A 20658-nucleotide genomic window follows, 5' to 3' on the forward strand; every position below is an offset into this window, starting at 1 on the left:
AACTTCGAAATCTTCAGTGTTAAAAGTTTATAAGTGTAATTAAAGGCTGTGCTGATCTAATTAGGTTGATGAAATTTTCAGTAGGGATTTAATTCCCCTTAGCAATTCACTTATTTTTCCCCCTAGAACTACTTCTCAGTCTCATTCCAAGCAACTTTATAAGACAGGATAGAAAATTACCTCTCACAGGCAACTTCTGCACTCAAATGGCTGTTTCTAAAACCCTAGGTGAGCACATATGGCTTAAAACTGGCCTCCAACAAAGACTTTTCAGGGTTGCTTTTTATTGAAAATGAAAAGCTTTCCCACCTCCTGAGTTTGTTTTCCCATGTACAAAAGAGTGTAAAGGAATGTTCACCTTGCAAGGGTGAAATACTGATTTCAAAGAACTATAGGGGTATAATGGGATAAAGAAATGAATAGTGGACAAAGTTGTTTTTTTTCAAGTAAAGATGAGTGAGTTGGCAAAACAGCCCTCGCTGATGGGTAACATCCTACGAATGCCCATGAGGCCAGACTGTCTTTCTGCTCCTCTAAACAGTGAGAGGCATGTGAGCTGTAACAGATGGAAAAGATGATTTTACCCTGCATTTGAAAATGTCTTTACAAAGTCATGGTGAGTACAAACTAACCAATTCTATTGCTCTTGTGCAGAAAATAAAAATAAGTAAAAACCTTTCAAAAATAACTGAAAGCAAATGTGTGCATCTACAAGTCAATGTGGTGCCATGTTGGATAGAGTATTAACCTTCCAGTGAGGAAGATCTGAGTGCAAATCCTTTCTCAGTTATTAGCTGTGTAATCCTGGGCAAGTTACTTCATCTCTCTCAAATTCAGTCCCCTCATCTGAAAAATGTACATAAGACACAGAACTGGATAAAGGTAAAAATGAGATCTAAATACAGCACTTTGCAGAATTTAAAGTGCTACTTGAATGTTGATGATTATTATAAAGTCATCTGATCCTCATTTGATTACAAGAATCTAAAAAAATGACTTTTCTTTCTTTTATATTCTATAGAGGACTAAATATGCTTAATGAAAAACAAGGAAGTAATTTATTAGGTAACTAGCATTTCACTAATCACTGTTCAGTTTTTCCACAAAGCTTCTTTGTTGATGATTTTTAAATCATTTAAAAAAATCTAGCAGATAAGAAGGAATCAGTTTTATGTTTGTTTGTTTTAGCAAAAAGTCTTTACATCGGGGCCTTTCAATAATGAGTAAGAACTCTGATGGTGATTGATTTTGTTGTATTTGTTTTCTAACAGAATGGTCATTGCCAATGGATTGTCTTTAATGCAAATGAAGATATAGGCAAAACTATCCTAATCATTGTTAGTTAAATTAAAATCTAGGAAAAGTTTCAAAGACTTTTATATAACTAATTAGACTTCAAATAAACTTTCCCAGTCCTCCAAATTGTTAGTTTTCTTCTTCAAGTTATCACATATTTATTTATCTGTTTATATGTTGTGACCTCTTTCCCCAGCAAGTTTCTCCAAGACAAGGATTGTTTGTTTTCTTTCTTTCCTTTTCCCGTTTTTTCTTTGAATTCATAGAACCAAAGTCATTGCTTTGCACATAATATAATAAATGGTTTTGCTGTTGGTTCTCCTTTGGTTATTGGAAAATAAATAGACTTCAAAATAATATTCCATTGAAGTTAAATGCTGAATCCAGAAGGAACAAAACTATAAAGAAAGAATGCTACCACATTATGGATTATCTTGACATAAATCAATGATTTACTTTGAATTTCTAAAACTTAAAAGGAGGAGGGTGTAAACTAAACTGTCAATAATATGTGGTAGTTCTCTTAAATTAATGTCTACTTTAATAAATAGGTTTCAGCACATCAGAATGTCAGAATTGAAAGAGACTTTAAATGTCTTCTTGTCTAACCATTTAATTTTAAAGAAGACAAAAGAGAAGTCTTTGTGATATAGTGATTTTTTTAAAAGTAGGTTGAAAAGACAGTTTCAAACTTAGCTCTTCTGACTCTCAGGCAACTTCTACTTTTATTACCATGTTTCTATCACAATATAAAAAGAATACTATTTTTTTCCAGACAAAAACGTAACTAAATATTTATTGATAGGTTACTGTCCTTTGTTCTTGAAGAGGACCAAAATGACATCACTATGCATTGAGTTACAGCCATAGAACTGGAAAGGATTGCAGAAGTTTGTAGTCTAAAACCTCATAAATGAGGAAGCTGAATGAGAACCAAGGAAGTGTGACTTGATCAGGATCACAAAAAAAAAAAAAAAAAAAAAGAAATTCAGGATTCAAACTGTGACCCACATTGACTCTAATATCTTAGCTTTTTTTCTCTGTAACTCAGCCTTATCTTAGATAAGATGTTAAGGAAAACTCTTTCCAAAGTTCAGACATGATTTCCATACTGAAACTCAAATGTAAATATGACACAGACCCACATAACCTGAAATGAATGTAGTTGCTGGTTCATTGGAAGTCAAAAGGCACTTTTCATAAATTTTGGAAAGTGGCCTAATTGGAATTCAAGAAAAAAAAAAAAGCTAAAACTAGATTTACCCAAAACAGACTTGATTTTAACTGTGAAAACTAAGAAAGAAGATATCACAATTATGCATTTTGTTATAAAGTTCATGTCATAGCAACCTTTTCCTTTAAAAAAAATCAAATGTTTCTTCCCTTTCTTTTATTTCATTTACAAAGCTTGCACATCTGAATCAATATGGTTTGACTTCAAATCTGTGATACTTTACTGAGGTTTTATGCCATGCTTAGGCTTAAAGTCAAGGAAGAGTGGGGTTTTCTAAATAGACTAAAGTCAGACAGGGATGGAAATTACTCAGGATCAAAGAGCTCTGAAGTTGTCCCATGTTTTGATCTACTGGGCAATCATAGCTGCTGTCACTACAGGACAGGAGGGAGTTACATGAAGCCAATTACAAAAGTCAAAGTAAAAGTAGGTGGAGCTGGCTGCTAACATTTGGCAGAGTTTTGAGAGAAAAATTGAATGTGCATAGTCAATAAAGGGGAGTAGTTTCATTATTCCTTCTTTTTTTTTTAATTCTAAGGACACAAAAAGTATTTCATTGTGTGGTCACTGAAATAGTCAATACAACGCTATCCGTTAGTAGAGCATGTTTCTTTGTACATTACTTGTTCTGTCTTGTATTTATGAGTCTGCCAGAGTTGATGGGTGACTGGACTAGGAGAAGAACAACCAAAAAATATATAAAGACTATGGTCAACTGAGCTATGTTAACACCTGGTAACAATGGATTTAAGACTATTTTGATTATAATTGGTAAAAACCGTTGTTTTCTTGCTATATAATAATGTTAATAGAAAACATCATTTCATCTGATGGTATCTTCAGTGTAGGGAAACCCAGCTGATTGACTCAAGTGCTCTTTTTAAAGAACTAAAGATATGCATGTAGTTTTTATAATATATAGAATAAAAGTATGATCAATTAAACCCGCTGATTCTTAGATTTCATGACAGAGTCACAGAATTTTATAGCAGAAACAACTGAAATGGAGAGGAGTTAAATTACTTGCCCAAATTCAAACTATAAATTAGTGATATTAGTGGTAGATTAAGGTATACAAGAAGATAATTCCCTTCTCTTTTTATTCATCAGTAAGAATATTCCTATGGGAGGTGCCCATTAAATGTCTAGCTTCATTCTTGGCAGAGACCCTTTACTGCTCCACCATTCAAATTTGATCCTGAACTTCTATTTTATAATAAAGTAAAAGGAAAAAAATAAGAAAGAATAAAGATATTTGGATTTGATTTGAGAAGTTAAGAGATGAGATGATAAAATGAAGTTAAATTAAGATAAAGAGATAGGCCAGGTATGGTTTCAGTTATTCAGGAAAATAGATTGTTATAACTTATTTGGAGACATCTAAACTATGCTTACCACCCCTTTCATGTCTTTCATTCATTATTCATCAAAAGCAATCCTATTCCTCTTTACCCATTCAGTTCTTTCTCAGAGGTCAAACTCGAGCAATGTTTTTATTAAGATTAATTTCAGTGGGTTTGTCCTATGATATAGTCCTTTGATATGGAGTTGAGTAGCATTCCATGTTTAAATTAGGTTTGTTAATAGTTTCTTTTTCCAAATAATGTAAATTTCTTCAGGGCATGATCTATAACCATATACACAGATCTGTTTGTTTGTTTTACTATTTCTTATAATACCAAGATCAATGCTAGTACATAAAACTATAGATTTAGAATTGAAAGATCATCTACTTCACTCACTTCCTTTTATAGATAAGAAACTTGCTTAAGAGCATTGGCCAAGGTCATACAGGTTGAATTATGATGAGAACCTACGTCACTTGATGAAAAACCCATCACTCATGCTACATAATAGACATCCAGGAGATGTCTTTAGATCCACACTACAATTAGTAATTAGAATAGTATTTCACTTTTTTTTCCCTGCATGTTAGAGTTAGCCTAAGAACTCTTTTGTTCATGTTGAACTTGCCATTTTGAAGATTACCCAGAGTTCTCTCTTACAAAGAGAAAACAAAAAAGAACATTGTGAATGTAAAATAGCAGGGATGACTCAGGGCAAAAGACTTCTGTCTGCAGCTCTGATTGCATCTGGACCAATATTTTTTGCTGTTCATGATGCTATCCCTCCCATCTCTTACTGACTCAAATTCACATAGAAATATTTTCCTTCTAAATGAGCCTCATTGTACACAGATGGCAACAAGATAGAATCATCCATAAGCTCAAAATCACCAAACTTGAAACTGTCAAAGTACACATAGTCAAATATGCACCAAGCAATCAAACATAGCCCTTTTCATTCTAGGAATTACAAAAAAAAAAGGACAGGTCTGAATGAAATCAGATAGTTGAAACAGACAAATGTTCATCAGAAATATAATTTCTATCATAGTATTACATATTCCACCCTCTAACAACACTCATTGTAGGGAACTACATCAACATTCTGACTTTGTGGGGTGAGGGGAAAAATAGCAGCCTAACTGATTTTTTTTAAGGGAGCACAAACTAGTCTTATGCATACATGTAATTAAATAGCTATGAGTTTAGCTTTCATCATCCTATATTTTGCATGTATAAATATGAACTTGCCTTTTTCACTTTCTTTCCTCTTCTTTCTTTCTATGCTTGAAGAATAATGCTATTAGAAATCATTGTGCTGCTTAGGAACAACTTTACCTAAGGCATATTAGTGGAAATGAACCCAACATTTTGCTGACCACTCACTGTTATCTCACTTAACTCTCTTTTCTTTCATAACCAATACAGTGCTGTCCCAAATACCATAATTGTGTATTAGATACAAGTTCCTGAAGGGAGGAACTCCTACACATCTCCTTAACAAGTTTATATTTCTCCCCCTTGTCCCATATAAGCAATATATTAAATAACATTTAAGGTTGTGACATTGACCTCAGGAAACATCATTTATCAAACATTCTTCAGCAAAGACACTTTCATTTCCAGTACCTGCAATAATGGGATAATGAATCAGTGACAATTTGAGTGATGAGTGATATTTACCTCCTTGAGGCAGCCCATAAAGTTGTTACTGACTGGCGACCCTGGGAGGTCTGCTGTGCTGGGACTGCCTCCAACATAGAAAAAGTCATCAGAACCCAGCATGGTATAGTCTTCTTGGGTGTAGCCCGTTGTGGTAAGAATTCCATCCACTGATATTGTCACCTAGATAACAAAGCACAGGGAAAGGACACGCTATACTCAGACCTAGATACTGCAATCCTGGGGTATGCCTGTTTTGTGTTTTTGTTTTTGTTTTTGTTTTTTTTTTTTTTGTATTTTGACTTTTGCTTTTCTTTTTTTGTTTGTTTTTTTGCTTTTGTTTTTTGGTTTTTTGGTTTTTTGCTTTTTTTTTTTTTTGGTTCATTTTTTTTTTTTGTTCTTATTTATTTGTTTGTTTGTTTTTTAGAGACCTATCACGGAACCCATTTTCATGTCTGTTTGAGGTTTAGTCTTGGATTCTAGTAAACTATCCCTACAAGATCTAAGCTAGTTAAAGACTTAGCTGATTATTGAACTAGTGTCAGCATAGTCCCTATTTGCAACTTAAAAAGTTATTTAGCAGACACAAAAATGGTGTTAGTAAAATGCTTCCTAGGTTAGTTTTGCTGGTGTACATATTAGTAAAGTTTAGTTGTCTGTCATTAACTAATCACAACGTGCACCTTGTTAACATAAAGGGCGCAAGCTATATCCAGCGACATCACTATTTGCACTATAGAGCAGCAGCTATTTAGCATGCAAGTATCTACCTTCATGCCAAAGGAAAAAAGGAAGCAAAACAACCAGTGGAAGCAGCCCACGCTGATGTGCACATGCTGGAGGTACAGTACAGTTCAGAAAAGGAAAAGGAAAGAAAAGAGGGAGAACCAAAGAAACAAAACTGCTCTGTGATGACGGAAAGATGAATGGTTATGGCATCTCCATCATTCCCAAACCAAATCTTCATGCCATGCATTATGAATGGTTAGAAACTGGCTAAGCCTGCGGTCACTCGGGCCAGCCACCATTTTAGTCTTATCCCTTGTTAACCACAGCTGGATGCAAACGTTCGAAACGTTAACGATGCCCCTACAGGTGAGTTGGAAAACAGAAGTTGACAGGAACAGGAAAAAAAATAAGGAGGTCAACAACAGATGGAAAGAAGGAGTCCAAAGTAAGCAGAAGAGTACCAACCGCAGTTCCTCTTTTGTTAATGATGTCTACAGTTAAAAGAAAGAAAGAAAACACACGGCAAACCCAAAATAAGAAACAATTAGAATGATATCTACCGAACAATGTAGTTTGTTTACCATAGCGTGTCCAATGCCTGAGTGCTTTGTGGAGAAGGGGGGAGAAAGGAAATTAAAAACTGTGAACAGAATAACGATTGTTACTTAAAAAATATGATGGTCTCTACCATGTTAGTACATTTTTTGATTAAGGTAACGGTTAGTAGAATGAAACATTCCATGAATGGCATGTTAGTTATTAAGCATGTTAGTAACATAGAAAAAGGGCAAAAAAATCTTACAAGAAAAAAGCAGACTAACAAATAGGCCTCCCACAGAGGTTACAGCAATAAGTTTTGTCCTGAGATTGTAGTTCATAAACTCACTCCTTAACAGAAACAGACATATGGCAATGCAATGCTCCCTCCATCCTCCTTCAACTGAATACAACTGACAGATACTTAAAATGGTTAAAGGGATCCAAAGGCCTAAAGCTCATCAGCTGACCACTGCTTGCCCTAAGTCCCCAAATGATCCCTCCCCCACCCTTCCCTCCCACAGAAAATCAGTAGGAATTGGTTGGCAATGCCCTAGTACTCAATTTTACTGCACACAAGGAATCCTCCTCAACTCCAAAACTTCTTTCGGTCATATTGATGGACTTTAGGATCACAGTTTACTGCAATGAAACAAAGCAAAGATCCTGACACATAGAATGAGTAGAATGGGATTTTTGTATCTGGCCTGCCACACATGCACCCCAACTGTACAAGGACAGTTTTCCTTTGGGCTACCAATTTGCTGTTTGGTGGGTAACCTGAGCAAAGGCAGATCTAGAAAGCTGGTGCCCCAAACCCCAATTCTCTTTGCTGCTTTTCTCTGGTGGTATCATGGATCTCTTGGTTGGCAACTGAGAAATATTAGAACCAAAGAGATGGAAACAGTAGGGAACCTTTGCTATGACTGCATCACTGACTGTGAAATCTCCCAGGGCAATATAAAGCATGCTGGGGCCCTACCCATGCATGGACAGAAGGTATCTTAAACACATTTGGGGCTCCCAAAAATATTGGACTTCTATGCCTTGGCTAGAATAACACTGTATCCCTAAGGATGTTTCTGTTTCCCTAGCTTATATAGTTAAATCCCTGTTTTTTGTTTTGTTTTGTATTTTTTTCTTAAAGAAGTGGAGAGAAAAGGTTAGACAGTTAACAGCTCAGAAACAGACGGCTGTTTTAGTAAAGGAAAACCAGAGATAATCCAGTCAATCTGCAACTGTTTAGAGAAACAACAAATATGTTAAAGGATATTAGTTTAAAAGAGGCATGTATGGCAGAAAATAGTCACTTTCAACACTTAACAAAATGATACATTTTAATATATGTAAAATATCAAATGGTAACCAAAAAGGATTGTGTAATAATATATAAACATACCATTTAATGCTAGATTGATGTATACTATATATGGCATATACTGTATTTTTGTGCCTTTGAGATAAATATACAGTATATATGGACCCATAGCTAAACCAAGAAATTTATAGTTTTTCTAGGATCTAATATATATGGGGAGACACCATTAAAGACAAAATCCAATAAATAGGCCATTGGTTTATTTGGGGCTTCCAGTAAGAAGGGAGAAGAAAAAGTCCCCAAAGGAATACTAGTCAATCATATGTAAAACCCCAGATTCATACTTTAGGCCATCTGACTAATTTTCCCCCCACTTTTGGGGGATGAAGAAAAAAGCAAAAGAAAGGAAAGAAAAACATCCCCCCCAAACCTAACCATTTGTAAAAGCAGTTCTCTGATTACTAAAAAAGGAACTGAGTTTCAATGACCCCAATGTGCATGCTTCATGATGATCCCCATGAAACTGTTAAAACAACAACAACAATAACAACAATACCAAAAAAAAAAAAAAATACACCATCACAAAAACCAGAGTTGGGAAATTACTGAACACTCCCTGCAACCCTCTGGGAAACTGCAATTTTTCCCCTGTGTGAAACAGCCTCTGGGCCCCAAAACTTTCTAGATATGCCCCTGCTCAAGTATGACAGGGAGATCCATCTTGGTAGAAATAATAATTTTTAAAAAGCTAATTTGTAAGTGAAAAGCACAAGTAGTATCATGTTGTTAGGTTTAAAGGTACCACACGGACAGCTGTAGCAGGAAACAAAGTCAGTTAGTCTTATCCATTGTACTGTTACCTGACGCAGATTCCTGGTTACTTTCACATCATGCCAGGCATTGTCATTAAACTTTCCGTTCACGGGTTCCACCAGTGCTTCAAAGGCCCCTGATCCCAAATTAATGACCAGGGAGACGGCTCCATTTTTCAAAGCAAGATTGACATAATCAGCTGATTTCCCTGTGTGAAGCATCAGTCCATTCCTCTGAAGAGTTTTAAATGACAAGGTTATTTCGTCGCTGCTGCTTTGTATGGGATTTTGGGACAAGTCATAGCAGAAGTATTCTGATCCCTTGAAGGTTGCAATATATTCTTCTTTTCCTGGGAGAAGACAGGGAAAAATATATAGAGAGAGATCAGCAGGATTCAAATTAATTCTTTGAGTAATTAATATTTACGTCACCAGACATATCAAACACACAGTAATAGATGGCCATGAATTTTTAAGGAACCTTTCATATTGAGCCATCAACAACAATGACTAAAAACTGACATTCTTGAAAATTCAATTAAATTTAAAGTATCACTACAAGAGCTCTGACAAGAGAGGTTGGCCATGTGATACCTCTAGGGTGCAAATCAGGTACCATCAAGACATATTGGATGGTTCTACTCTGCTAGCTTCAGTAGATTCCTCTGTGTTTGTAGCATCCAGCCTGTGGCATTTATGTTCCATTTTAATTTCCAGTGAGTCATTTGTATTCAAAGATCTTTCCAGTAGAGAATCAAATATTTGCACCACTGAACACCCATAACAAATTGGCAGGATGAGGAAATAGGGAAGGGAGGAAGAAGACAAATTTGATACTCAAGGTAAAAATCATATCTTTTAGAGCGTGGACATTTCTTTTTTACTGGGTGGGAAAAGCTGCTTAGAGAATATCTATTGGAATGTGTTGGATATTTTTACTCTGTCCCTGGCTTTGGAATAACAGATGGTGGTACTAACTTTTATGAGACTGGTAAGAATTCCAGCACATCATCATGGGAATCATCATGTAAATGAAGTCTCAACATTTTCTCCACAATTCAATCTTCTCCAAACCCAAAAGCAAACATGTGGTACTCACAGACTACAAACCAGATAAAACAAAATTTTTGCAGGATCTGTCTCTGCCTTCAGATGCAATGAATTTAGTCAAAGGAAATGTTCAAGCAGACTAGTTCTCTTGGTTTCTTTGGCAATAAGGAATTTTGGCCAGAGGAAATGAGACAAGATTGGGCTAGGGCAAATTTCTTGCTATATGCCTGCCATTGTACACAGAATATGACATTCCCTCTGAAGCCATTTAGAACCACCACAAATTAAGAGGGGCTTGAATCTGTAAGCCCCTAATTCTCCCTTTGGCTATACTTAATTATATACCAATAGGCCCTCTTACACCCACATTCAACACTTTTTGCTGACTTTGGTGCTTCTCAATTGAACTACTTGATTTTTCTCAGAATCTAAATCCTTCTTTGCTTTGATTGTTGAAATTTCTTTGTTCCTTTACACTTTATCTGGTTCCATGGCCTTGATCCTAAATACCTCTTGCATATAAGTTCTTATACATTTGGTTGCAATCCTGCCTAATGTGGTCCTGCCTGTAGATAAAAAACCTCAGAAGCTTAAACAAAGGGAAAGATATCTTTTTTTTGAACAAAAGAATGTATACTCCAAAGTAACACTTTGGAATTGTTGCTATATTAATTATAATACTATCAAGAAATCTGTACAATCATGATGCGTGATGACATGGGTGCTTAATAAATATCTATTGATCGATAGATTAATCTCTAAAGTCACTATGTCATAGGGAGAAAATGCTGGGTGTGAATTGTGCATCATAAGATTTGGCTTTCTTCCTGTTGTGATAACAGAATGAATATGCACAAATCATAAAACATGGCTATAAATTATGTTACTCAGATTGGGATGGGGCATAGTGGACAGATAGGACTTCTAAGAAAATGAGTTGCCACAGAAATCATCTGATGGAAGCCAGTTTGTGATAATGAGTCTCTCTCAAAGGAATGAGAAACAATCACACATCCTGATATCAGAGTCATATATGAAAGAATAATCTCTAGAACACAGTTTCTTATCCATACCATGATCAGAGAGAAATCAGATATACAATCTCTAAGTCTCTGTCTCTCTTTCCTGATACTTCTACCATTTATACCTATATCTAATCATATCTGTCTGATACATATATGCTATAATCCTAGTCTAATGCACATAACATATTCTTATTCTAATGTATTATATATCTTACTTATAATATATTCTAATACACATGTCCCAAAAGTCTTAGTGCAAGGCTTTGAAATTTAAATTCCACTCATTTGTATATTTACATTATATACTATATATGACATAGCTCTGTTCTTTTACAAGTTACATCAACATATTTATATATGATATCATATGTGAGTATTAATAATGATAATAGCTAGAATTTATATAGTGTTTTAGGGTTTACTAAGCACTTTGTGAATATTTTCTCAGTTAATCCTTGCAACAACCCTGATAGGTTAGTGTTGTTATAAACCTCATTTTATAGTTAGTTTAACCAAGGTAGACAAAGATCCAGAATCACATATAGTTATTAAATGTCTAAGGCCAGACTTGAATTAATTTATCAAGGAGTAGAGTATATTCTGTTCTTACATACATTTTTTGAATAAAGAATATTTCAACTCATACATGACACATCTATGTGAATTATCAGAATATAGGAGAAAATACATAAAGTGTACCTATTTACTAATATAAACATACACACAATGACATGTATGTCATTAATCATGGCAAATATAATCTAGGGATTATATTTTCAAGTTTAAACCAATAAACAGGAAGTGTAATTCACTTTCTTTCATATATGAGTGATTTACTCTCTATTTTAACCTTTCTAAAGCCCTGACATATTTCAAAGGGATTTTGTCTACTGATAACCTTAATCAAAGTTAAATGAAACTGGCTTTGTTTAAAATCCTGTTTCTTTGCACAGATGCAGATTTAATGTTTAATGATTGTTTTATTGCCTAATTTATATGATCAACAGAAGTCTTATTTTTATTACTTTTTCTGACACTTTAAAATTGCTTGCAATTTTAAGATTGCTGCAGTAAAAAAGGATGCCGATCATATAATTAGAATTATAGGCTTTGACGATTATCTAATTTATCTTTCTCATTTACAGATGAGGAAACTGAGGTGTGAAGATAAAGTGTCATGCCCAAGTTACACAGTAGGTGAACAACTCTTTAATTTCACATCTTATACCCTTCCTCTGTACCACTGGTATATGGAGACAAAGAAAGACACTAGGGAAACATAAGCATGTTCAAAAAACATGCTTATGTTTTTGATTATTGTAAATAATTATATTTGTATATTGTATAAAATTTGTATATTGTAAATAATTATTTGACCTGTCATATCACGCCCATGAGAACCATTAAGACATAATTTGAGCAGAGAACACTCATATGTGAATATATTAAAAACATACTCAGACATAGACACACAATTACAATGGAAAGTTGTTTCCTCGCCCCTCCCCTCCCCTCCAGGCAGTTGGGATTAAGTGTTATGTATCTGAGACTAGATTTGAACCCGATTCCTCCTGACTTCAGGACTGGTGTTCTATCTACTGTGCCACATAGTTCCTTCTGACAGTCATTTTTTAAATAAGAAAAACAGCACAAGAAAGCAATCTCTTTTTTTACGAGAAATTTGCTTTCTTTTTTCTTTGGAAAAAAGCAAGAAAAAATAAACTGATGTTAATTTTTAAAACACTTTAAAATGCAACGAGGTGGGGAAGTATTATGGATATAGCATTTTGAATATGCTTTTAGATAAGGTCACTTTATTTTTTGTTTTGCTTAATTGCTTTGCCACAAGAGAGCTCTTATGGAGTGGGGACAATCTGGAAATGTTTGTTTATAAACACAAAATATATCAGTGGCAACAGATTGCCCAGTGGATAGGGTGCTGAGCCTAGAGTCAGAAAAATCTGAGTTCAAATTTACTTGCTAGCAATCACTTAATTTCTGTTTGCTGTGGTTTCCTTAACTGTTTTCTCAAGAGTTTTCTCAACTTGTTTTTCTCAACCATTTTCCCTCTCTCTCAGGGATGTTGAAAATTAGACAAGATAATAATCTGAAAATGCTTAACATAGTATTTGGTACATGGTAGGTACTATGTAAATGCATATTCTTCCCTCCTCCTTTTATCATCAATAAAACTTTAAAAATATATGAATAAAAAAAGAAACAAATTCAAATGTGCTTTAGTGGGGTGGGGTAGGTATGGTAAATAATTCTATAGTGTTTTGAGTCTATGAATGATTGGAATGATTGGAATCTAGGATAATTAACATGCCTTAATTTTGCCAGGGATTTGATCCTATTATATGCCTTCAACTACTTTATTTTACCTTGTTTTTACCTGGGATTCAATAAAAATTTATAGATTAATTTATTACATCTGGAAAATTATAATAGCTATTATTTATATATATGTATATATATACACATATATATAAATAATTTTATTTATAAAAATTTTATTTATTTTTTATATTATTTTATTTATATTTATATTTATATTTATTTATATTTATTTTATATTTATATTTTTTATATTTTTATATATATAAAATTTTTATTTATAAAAAATTATTATATATACACTATATATATATATAGTGTATATATAATAATATGTCCTTAATTTTGGAATCTATTCTCTTCCCTGGTAGAAAGTTCTATTATGTGATCATTATATTTTGTTTACCTTTTATTATATAGAGAGTAAAAACTAGGAAATTTTGGCAATATTTTAGAAACTTTTCCCAATCTTAGGTAGAATGATCAATGAGATCTTAAATAACACAGTACTGTCATTATTGCCATTATTATTGTCATCTATTGATTTTAATGAATATATGCTTGATATATCTTGCTAGGGACTCATATGGAAAATGAATATGAAGAAGTCTTAATCTCACTTATATGAAGTGTTCTATCTCCCTGCCTCCTATTGTTCCTCTTACTCCCCTCATGCTGCAGTATTCCCCTTTCTCTTACAATTCTTACAATTTCTAGCTTCCTTCAAGCTCAGTTCAAGTATCAGCTTCTATTTGTAATCTTTCTTGATTGTCCCAGCTGTTAGTACATAATAGTACAAATTACCCTGTTTTAACTTGGTCTATGATTGAATGTACATAGTTTGTTTTCCAAAAGGCAAGAGCTCTTCCATTGTATTCTTCTCCCCTAGCTCTCAGTACAACACTTGGAACATGGGAAAATCATAAAAATTCATTGATTAATTAATTGCTACATCTCTGCCCATAAAGAATAGTAGAATAGAAATGACTTTGTCTAATATTGAGCCTTGGCCTGACCTTTGGATTATATTTCTTCCTCTACATTCTCCAGCATTATCTCCTCTGCCACTGGCAAAGATTGCCCTTCAACTTAGCTGGGGATTTCCCTAATTAGTAGCCAGGACCATGTCTACCTCCTGTGGCAGGCAAATAGTATTTCTCCTCTAAATATATGTAACAAAGGGCACATAATTCATACTTTTAGTCTTTAGACTAGATCTCATGTTGGGATGATGGCTTTAACTTCAGATATGATCTGAGAAAAAAATAAGTGCTAGAGTTCTGAGGGCTGCTGCTCTTATTTGAAGGGAGACATAGGGTCCTAGAGGCAATGTATCCTGCAGGAATTTGAGTCATTCTCTTGATCCTTTAAAATATACATACATACATATATAGATAGATAGATAGATAGATAGATAGATAGATAGATAGATAGATACCAAGAGCCCCAAATTCAATATCAGTTTTGAATATTCATGCCAGCAGTCCATAGAGGATAAATTCAGTAAGAAACTTTACTATGAGGGGTTTTAATTCTCTTGTTTCTCAGACATTTTTATCATGCTTTTGGTTGGCAATGCAAACCTCTTAAAATAGTGGCCCAAAATGAATGAGCAAAGGAGTTCTTTAGATGAATTTTGTAACTGACCACGATTTCCAAAATACCAGGAATGACAAGTTCAAAACCTCCGGTGGCCTAACTTCATAGCTCTATTTTGCATCAATTTGCATTTGTTTAAATCACCACAGGTGTTGGAAAACAGACAGGTACCTGCTGTGTCGGCCTGGGCTGCCAGCCAGTAAAGCCCTCATTGGTATGGGGATAGGAAGGGAGATTTATGGCTAAATACACTATGATTTGCCAAATTCACAGTATTTGGCACTTCTGAGACTGTCTGAGATTGCATTCCCAGATACAGCATGCAAACAAATCCACAATGGTCAAATGAACTGGATTTTAAACGTTTTAACCAAAGGAAAACACAAGGCTACAGTCAGCATAATAGCATGCTCAGGAAAATGAGGAGCTTACCAAAAATTCACTGTCCTATTAAGTAGAATGGGTAAATTCTGTGAATCCCAATGACTGAATATTTAATAGAAGAATAAGTGCTAACAACACAAATTTGTGCAGAGGAGATTTATGGAAATCCTATCTTTACAACCAATCCTCATTTTGAAAATATCCATGTGGTAAATGAATTCAAACATGTACCAATTTTTTTTAAGGCAACACATACTCTATATTTAGCCTTGATGACCACTGAGCTGTCCCTATAGTGACAATTACTTAAAGTGATGTGTTCTGACTAGAGTCAATTGGAGAGGTCATGCAGTAAACAAGAAAAAATCAGAAGAGGTGAGTTCTTAGAAGAACTCTCCAGCTATTTCTATTGTCTCAGGCAAGTCATTTGCCTCACTTTGAATCTCAGTTTTCCCATTTATAAAACAAAGAGGTTAGACTTAAAGGATCTCTAATATTTCTTCAAACTGTAATAGCCTTTGTTGCTAAGAGTAGACACACTGAAAATTATTCTTAGCACAAGAAGACATTTTCAAAAATGATCAGCTTGATGAAAATTGAATGATTCAGAGTCAAAAAAGGTGGGAAGAGGAAGGAGAAAGATTCAGATTAATAGGAATTGCTTTAAAACAAAGAAAATCAGAATAAAATCCTGTACACAGAACTTTGGTTTGGATATTTAGAAAAGCTTTTAAAGAAATTTAAGTTTTTCATCTACCAATCTCTCTTTCTCTACATCAAGAATTTAAAAGAAAAATCTTGGCATTAATAGGATTATTCTTGATAGGGAAAAAAGAAAAAAAAAAGCCAAACAAGTAACACAATACCATTTTTGGTGACAAAAATTAGTCCCCATTTTTCATTGATTACTTGTTATTAACAAATGTTTTAACATGAATATCCTATATCACTTCTCCCTGTTACTTCCCAGTAACTACAAAGAGCTATCTACTCACCCCACTGCTTCCATTTTCATACCAACTAATGAATTTTTTGGCTTTTACAATTTCACTTCAGAACTCATCCCCCTACTCAGATGGTTTCTCGTTGATTCATTTATCAATTATTTCTTTTTAGAATATATTTTATTAATACCATTTGTGTTACTATGGACTAGTTATTATTTTCTGATAAGCCTCTAACTTTTCCTTCCCAGAAACTCATATCTTATGCCAAATAATTATAAATAAGAAAATTTTAGCAAAATCTCTTCCTCTCTTTCTTCATATCCTTTCTCCTCCTCTTCCTCTTCTTGTTCTTCTTCCTGTTCTTGCTATTGTTCTGTTTCTTGTTCTTTTTTTTTCTCTTCTCTTCCTCCTAATTATTATTCTCCCTCTTCTTCTTCCTTTTCTTCCTTCTCCTTTTCTTCTTTTTCCTCCCTCTCTGGTTCTGGCACTTAGAATAATTGCTACAATAAGGTAAGGAAGGCATGTACCATTGTTCACACCACTTCCTCTGAGCCTAAGTTTTTTCATAAATTAAATGGGGTCCATGATAATTATGAGATTCGAGTCATATAAATTTTACAATGTTCTACATAATGGGCAATGATCATTTGTGTTGGATGTCTCCAATCATTAAAAAGTCTTATACTAATGAAGGTGCTACTTTTTTTCTTAAAAGATGACACAGCTGTTCCTCTACATCATTGATATAAACATTGGAAAATTAATGGTTTCTATGATGTTATGTTTTCTCTTTACATAAAGGTGTTCATCATATTTAGTACTGTAGAATCTTCCTGAAATGATTACTTATCTTCTTTTCTCCACCTCAAACTTAGTTCATTTTAGAAGGAAATGTTGTATAAGTTTCCTTCTTATACAACACCACCCTAATAAATACTAGAGATTCCTAATCAGGAAAAAAGTAGTCACAATGCTCACTAATAAGCTTTGAAGTAAACATCAGTCTCTCATCTTAAATGGCATGTATGTTAAGATGATGAAAATTTAACTGCTTCATTTAGTTCATACAAAAACTCTCTGAGAATATATCTAGATGTCTTTCTAACTAACTAGCCATATGATTTGGAATACACCGGCTTGCAGGGGTCCTCAAACTACAGCCTGTGGGCCAGATGTGCCAGCTGAGGATGATTATCCCTCTCACCCAGGGCTATGAAGTTTCTTTATTTAAAGGCCCACAAAACAAAGTTTTTGTTTTTACTATATAGTCTGGCCCTCCAACAGTCTGAGGGACAATGAACTGGCCCCCTATTTAAAAAGTTTGAGGACCCCTGCTTAGGATTTCAATCTTCAGAAACTGAGACTGTTGAAAGAGGTAAATTTTATGGTCCCTTATATCTTTAAAAGTTTGTGATTTTAAATTTATTTTTAATTTTTTTTCACTATTTTAGAATCCAAAGTTTCAAATTCAGCTAATTTAAAATTTTGGGCACCCATGCTATTCTGGATGATCTTGGTGGGTAGAAAGATAGAGACATATATCTAAATTAAATAAAATGTACAAAGATGAATGATGTAAAACAATTTTAAGGTGAGGATACAATTAATACTTAATAAGTGATCATAGGATGAATATTTTTTCTGATAAAATAAATTTAAATAGTCATTGATATATTGCACCTGTAAAAAAGTTTCCACAGATAAAAAGAATCTGGAGTTAAGACATTAAAGAACTAGTGAATTTAGCATGTTTGATATTCAATATTTTACTTTATTATTAAACACCTATTTTGTATAACCTGGCATAGTAGATAGAAAATAATTGCTGACTCAAAACATACTGAATTCTCATCTCATCTGTTATGTTTTTCTTCTTCAGTTGTGTTCTACTTTTCATAACTATATTTGGAATTTTCTTGACCAAAAGACTGGAATGGTTGCTATTTCCTTCTCCACTCATTTTCCAAATGAGGAACCTGAGATAAAGTTAAGTGATGTGGCCAGAATCATACAGGTAGTATCATACATCTTTATTGCAATCCTGGCAATTGCATCCTTTCAATGCCCTATGCAACTCTGACATTTTTTTTTAATTTAAGAGATCTTTTCTGGTAGAAGGGTATCTTCTCCTTGAGATTCTATATATCAATGAAATCACAAATCTAAGTTCTGTGCTTATCCCTATGGAACGAGTATAGAAAGGAGAGAAAAGCAACTTATGGTAGGAACAGTGTAGCTAAATGGTGAGAATGTGGGGGTATATGGAGAAAGATGAGAGGAATGCAGAGGAAGAGAGATAAAAATCAAAAGATAATAGGCTTCTTGTAGAAGTGACATGCTGGGGAAGAGTTATTTAATAAGTTTAACAGACAAGATGGGACCAGTTGACAAAGAGTCCAAAATTCCTTTTATATATGAATATCTTGAATTGTTCCCTTTTTATGATTTTAATGTAACTTCATTTGTAAAACCAAAATTTTCTCCTTTCCCCTTCCTCTTAAAAAAATTTTGTCTTTCTCCCTCTCCCATCCAGAATGCATAATATACAAGCTTAATATATTAATATTTATTGCAAAAATATTTCTATTTAAGTTATACAATGATAGTTCTACATCTATCTGTATTAACAAGGAATATCATGTTACAATTTAATATATACATTTTGCCGTAAAAATATTCCTTTCAAAATGAGAGGCAAAATCACTCCAATTTGTCTAACTTTTTTTTCTAACAGTGATTTTGGCTGCCTTATATTAATTTAAACTTGTGATTTTATCACAATACTAATTAGCAGTTAGCATGATTCATTTCTTCAAGCTAGGCTGAACAAAGAATGCCAGATTGGCACTTAGGAAATACAAATTCTAGTCCTAGATATGTCATTTATTTCTTGTCTGATATTGGCCAAGGCATTTCAATTTTTTTATCTTTGAGAAATAAGTGGGTGGGACTAGATAAAATCTAAGCTTCCTTTATGCACTAAAATTCTATAGTGCTAGATCACTTTTGGATCAAATTTTAATTTAATTTCAACTGAATATCACCCCCTCCCATCCCAGCTCCTCTACAATATTACACTTCCTTATCTGTTTATATAAATTATAAATATTTGTTTATTTACAATATAAATGGGTTCATAGGAACCCATGCTTATAGATAATACATAGTGTTGATTTGTGGATCACTGTGCTTTTATTACACAATAAAGCATTTTCAAAAATAGCCTTTCCCTGCGGCTAAAGAACAAGTTTCCTTCTGGCAAGTACAAAGTATTTCTCAAAATACCTCAACCTTGAATATTATACACATATATACATTCATATACCTAAATTTCCAGGAAGAACAGATGAGTGAGCCTGCCTCTAGTGTTGTAGCATACAAAACCATTATATCACCTCTAGAAATTAGAGTATTCTTTTGACCTCTTGGAAGGGATAGATTTTAAATGAATATATTCAATTGCCCTTTGCTTTTATTTGTTTTTGTTTTTTCATGTAATGCCTGAATAAAAACTCCAGTAGACAGTTAATTTCTTAAGTTAGAATCTCTTTTCTAACAAGAATTTCCTCTTGTATATCCAGTGTCTAAGCACAACAGATACATCATAAATGCATACTTAATTGAGTTCATATATTAATCAATGCATTTGATAAGACCCCAACATGACTATTTTTCTTCATTCATTTAACACTAGATGGCGCAACAATTCAACCCATTTTATATCTATATTAATACAGTAGGTTGCCCCCTGCTCAAGAAAGGAGGGGAATCTCAAAACTTTGACTATTAAAGAGACTCTAAAAGATCATTTCATTCATGGTCTTTCTTTGACTTATAGGATAAAGTGACTTGTCCAAGGTAATGAAACAGCAGATGAGAAGATGAGGACATCAGATCACAGACACTTCTTGTGTTCGAATTCTTTCTGCAGAGCCCTTTGCATTAATTACATCATATAATTTCTCCAATGTGATTTGAGAAGCTGGCGTTTTGTGCTTGGTGTTTTCATGGTTTCTGATTTGTAAAAGATATTCCTTTTGAAGGAGGGAGAAGTTTAACTGCTAGCCCATAATATAAACACACACCATCTTGAATTAAACTTTACATGATAAAGTAATACCTGCTGACACTTGAATAGTTGGAAAAAAACACATATGTTTGCGCACACACACACAGATACTCACATTTCCTCTCTTTCTCTGATCCTTAGGCAATTATAGGATACTGCTAATTATTTTCCCATCTATGTCCTCATAGTGAGGTAAAATCCCTAGCTGCACATACATAGGGGCAAGACTTGAGAATTGTGTTGAGCTTTCCACCCCCCACACACATAATCTATTATTACAATTCTTCACTTTAATGCCAGCCTTCCAAATTAA

General features: G+C 33.8%; 1 protein-coding gene across 13 annotated transcripts in view; it reads right to left on the reverse strand.

Annotated features, from left to right (window-relative positions):
* Positions 1-20658, reverse strand: part of NRXN1 (neurexin 1) — a 1357693-nt gene that overhangs the window by 854451 nt on the left and 482584 nt on the right. For 8 of the 13 annotated variants that reach the window (XM_051975251.1, XM_051975247.1, XM_051975246.1 and 5 more), the window contains exons 5-7: positions 8983-9284; positions 6849-6872; positions 5560-5721 (exon numbers count right to left, since the gene is read on the reverse strand). In XM_051975251.1, coding sequence (XP_051831211.1) covers positions 5560-5721; positions 6849-6872; positions 8983-9284 — 488 coding nt within the window. The remainder of the gene's footprint in view (positions 1-5559; positions 5722-6848; positions 6873-8982; positions 9285-20658) is intronic. The other 5 variants (XM_051975259.1, XM_051975258.1, XM_051975254.1 and 2 more) reach the window with 1 other exon arrangement.

The sequence above is a fragment of the Antechinus flavipes genome, chromosome 2, assembly GCF_016432865.1.
Source record: "Antechinus flavipes isolate AdamAnt ecotype Samford, QLD, Australia chromosome 2, AdamAnt_v2, whole genome shotgun sequence".
In the NCBI taxonomy this organism is placed as follows: Eukaryota; Metazoa; Chordata; class Mammalia; order Dasyuromorphia; family Dasyuridae; genus Antechinus; species Antechinus flavipes.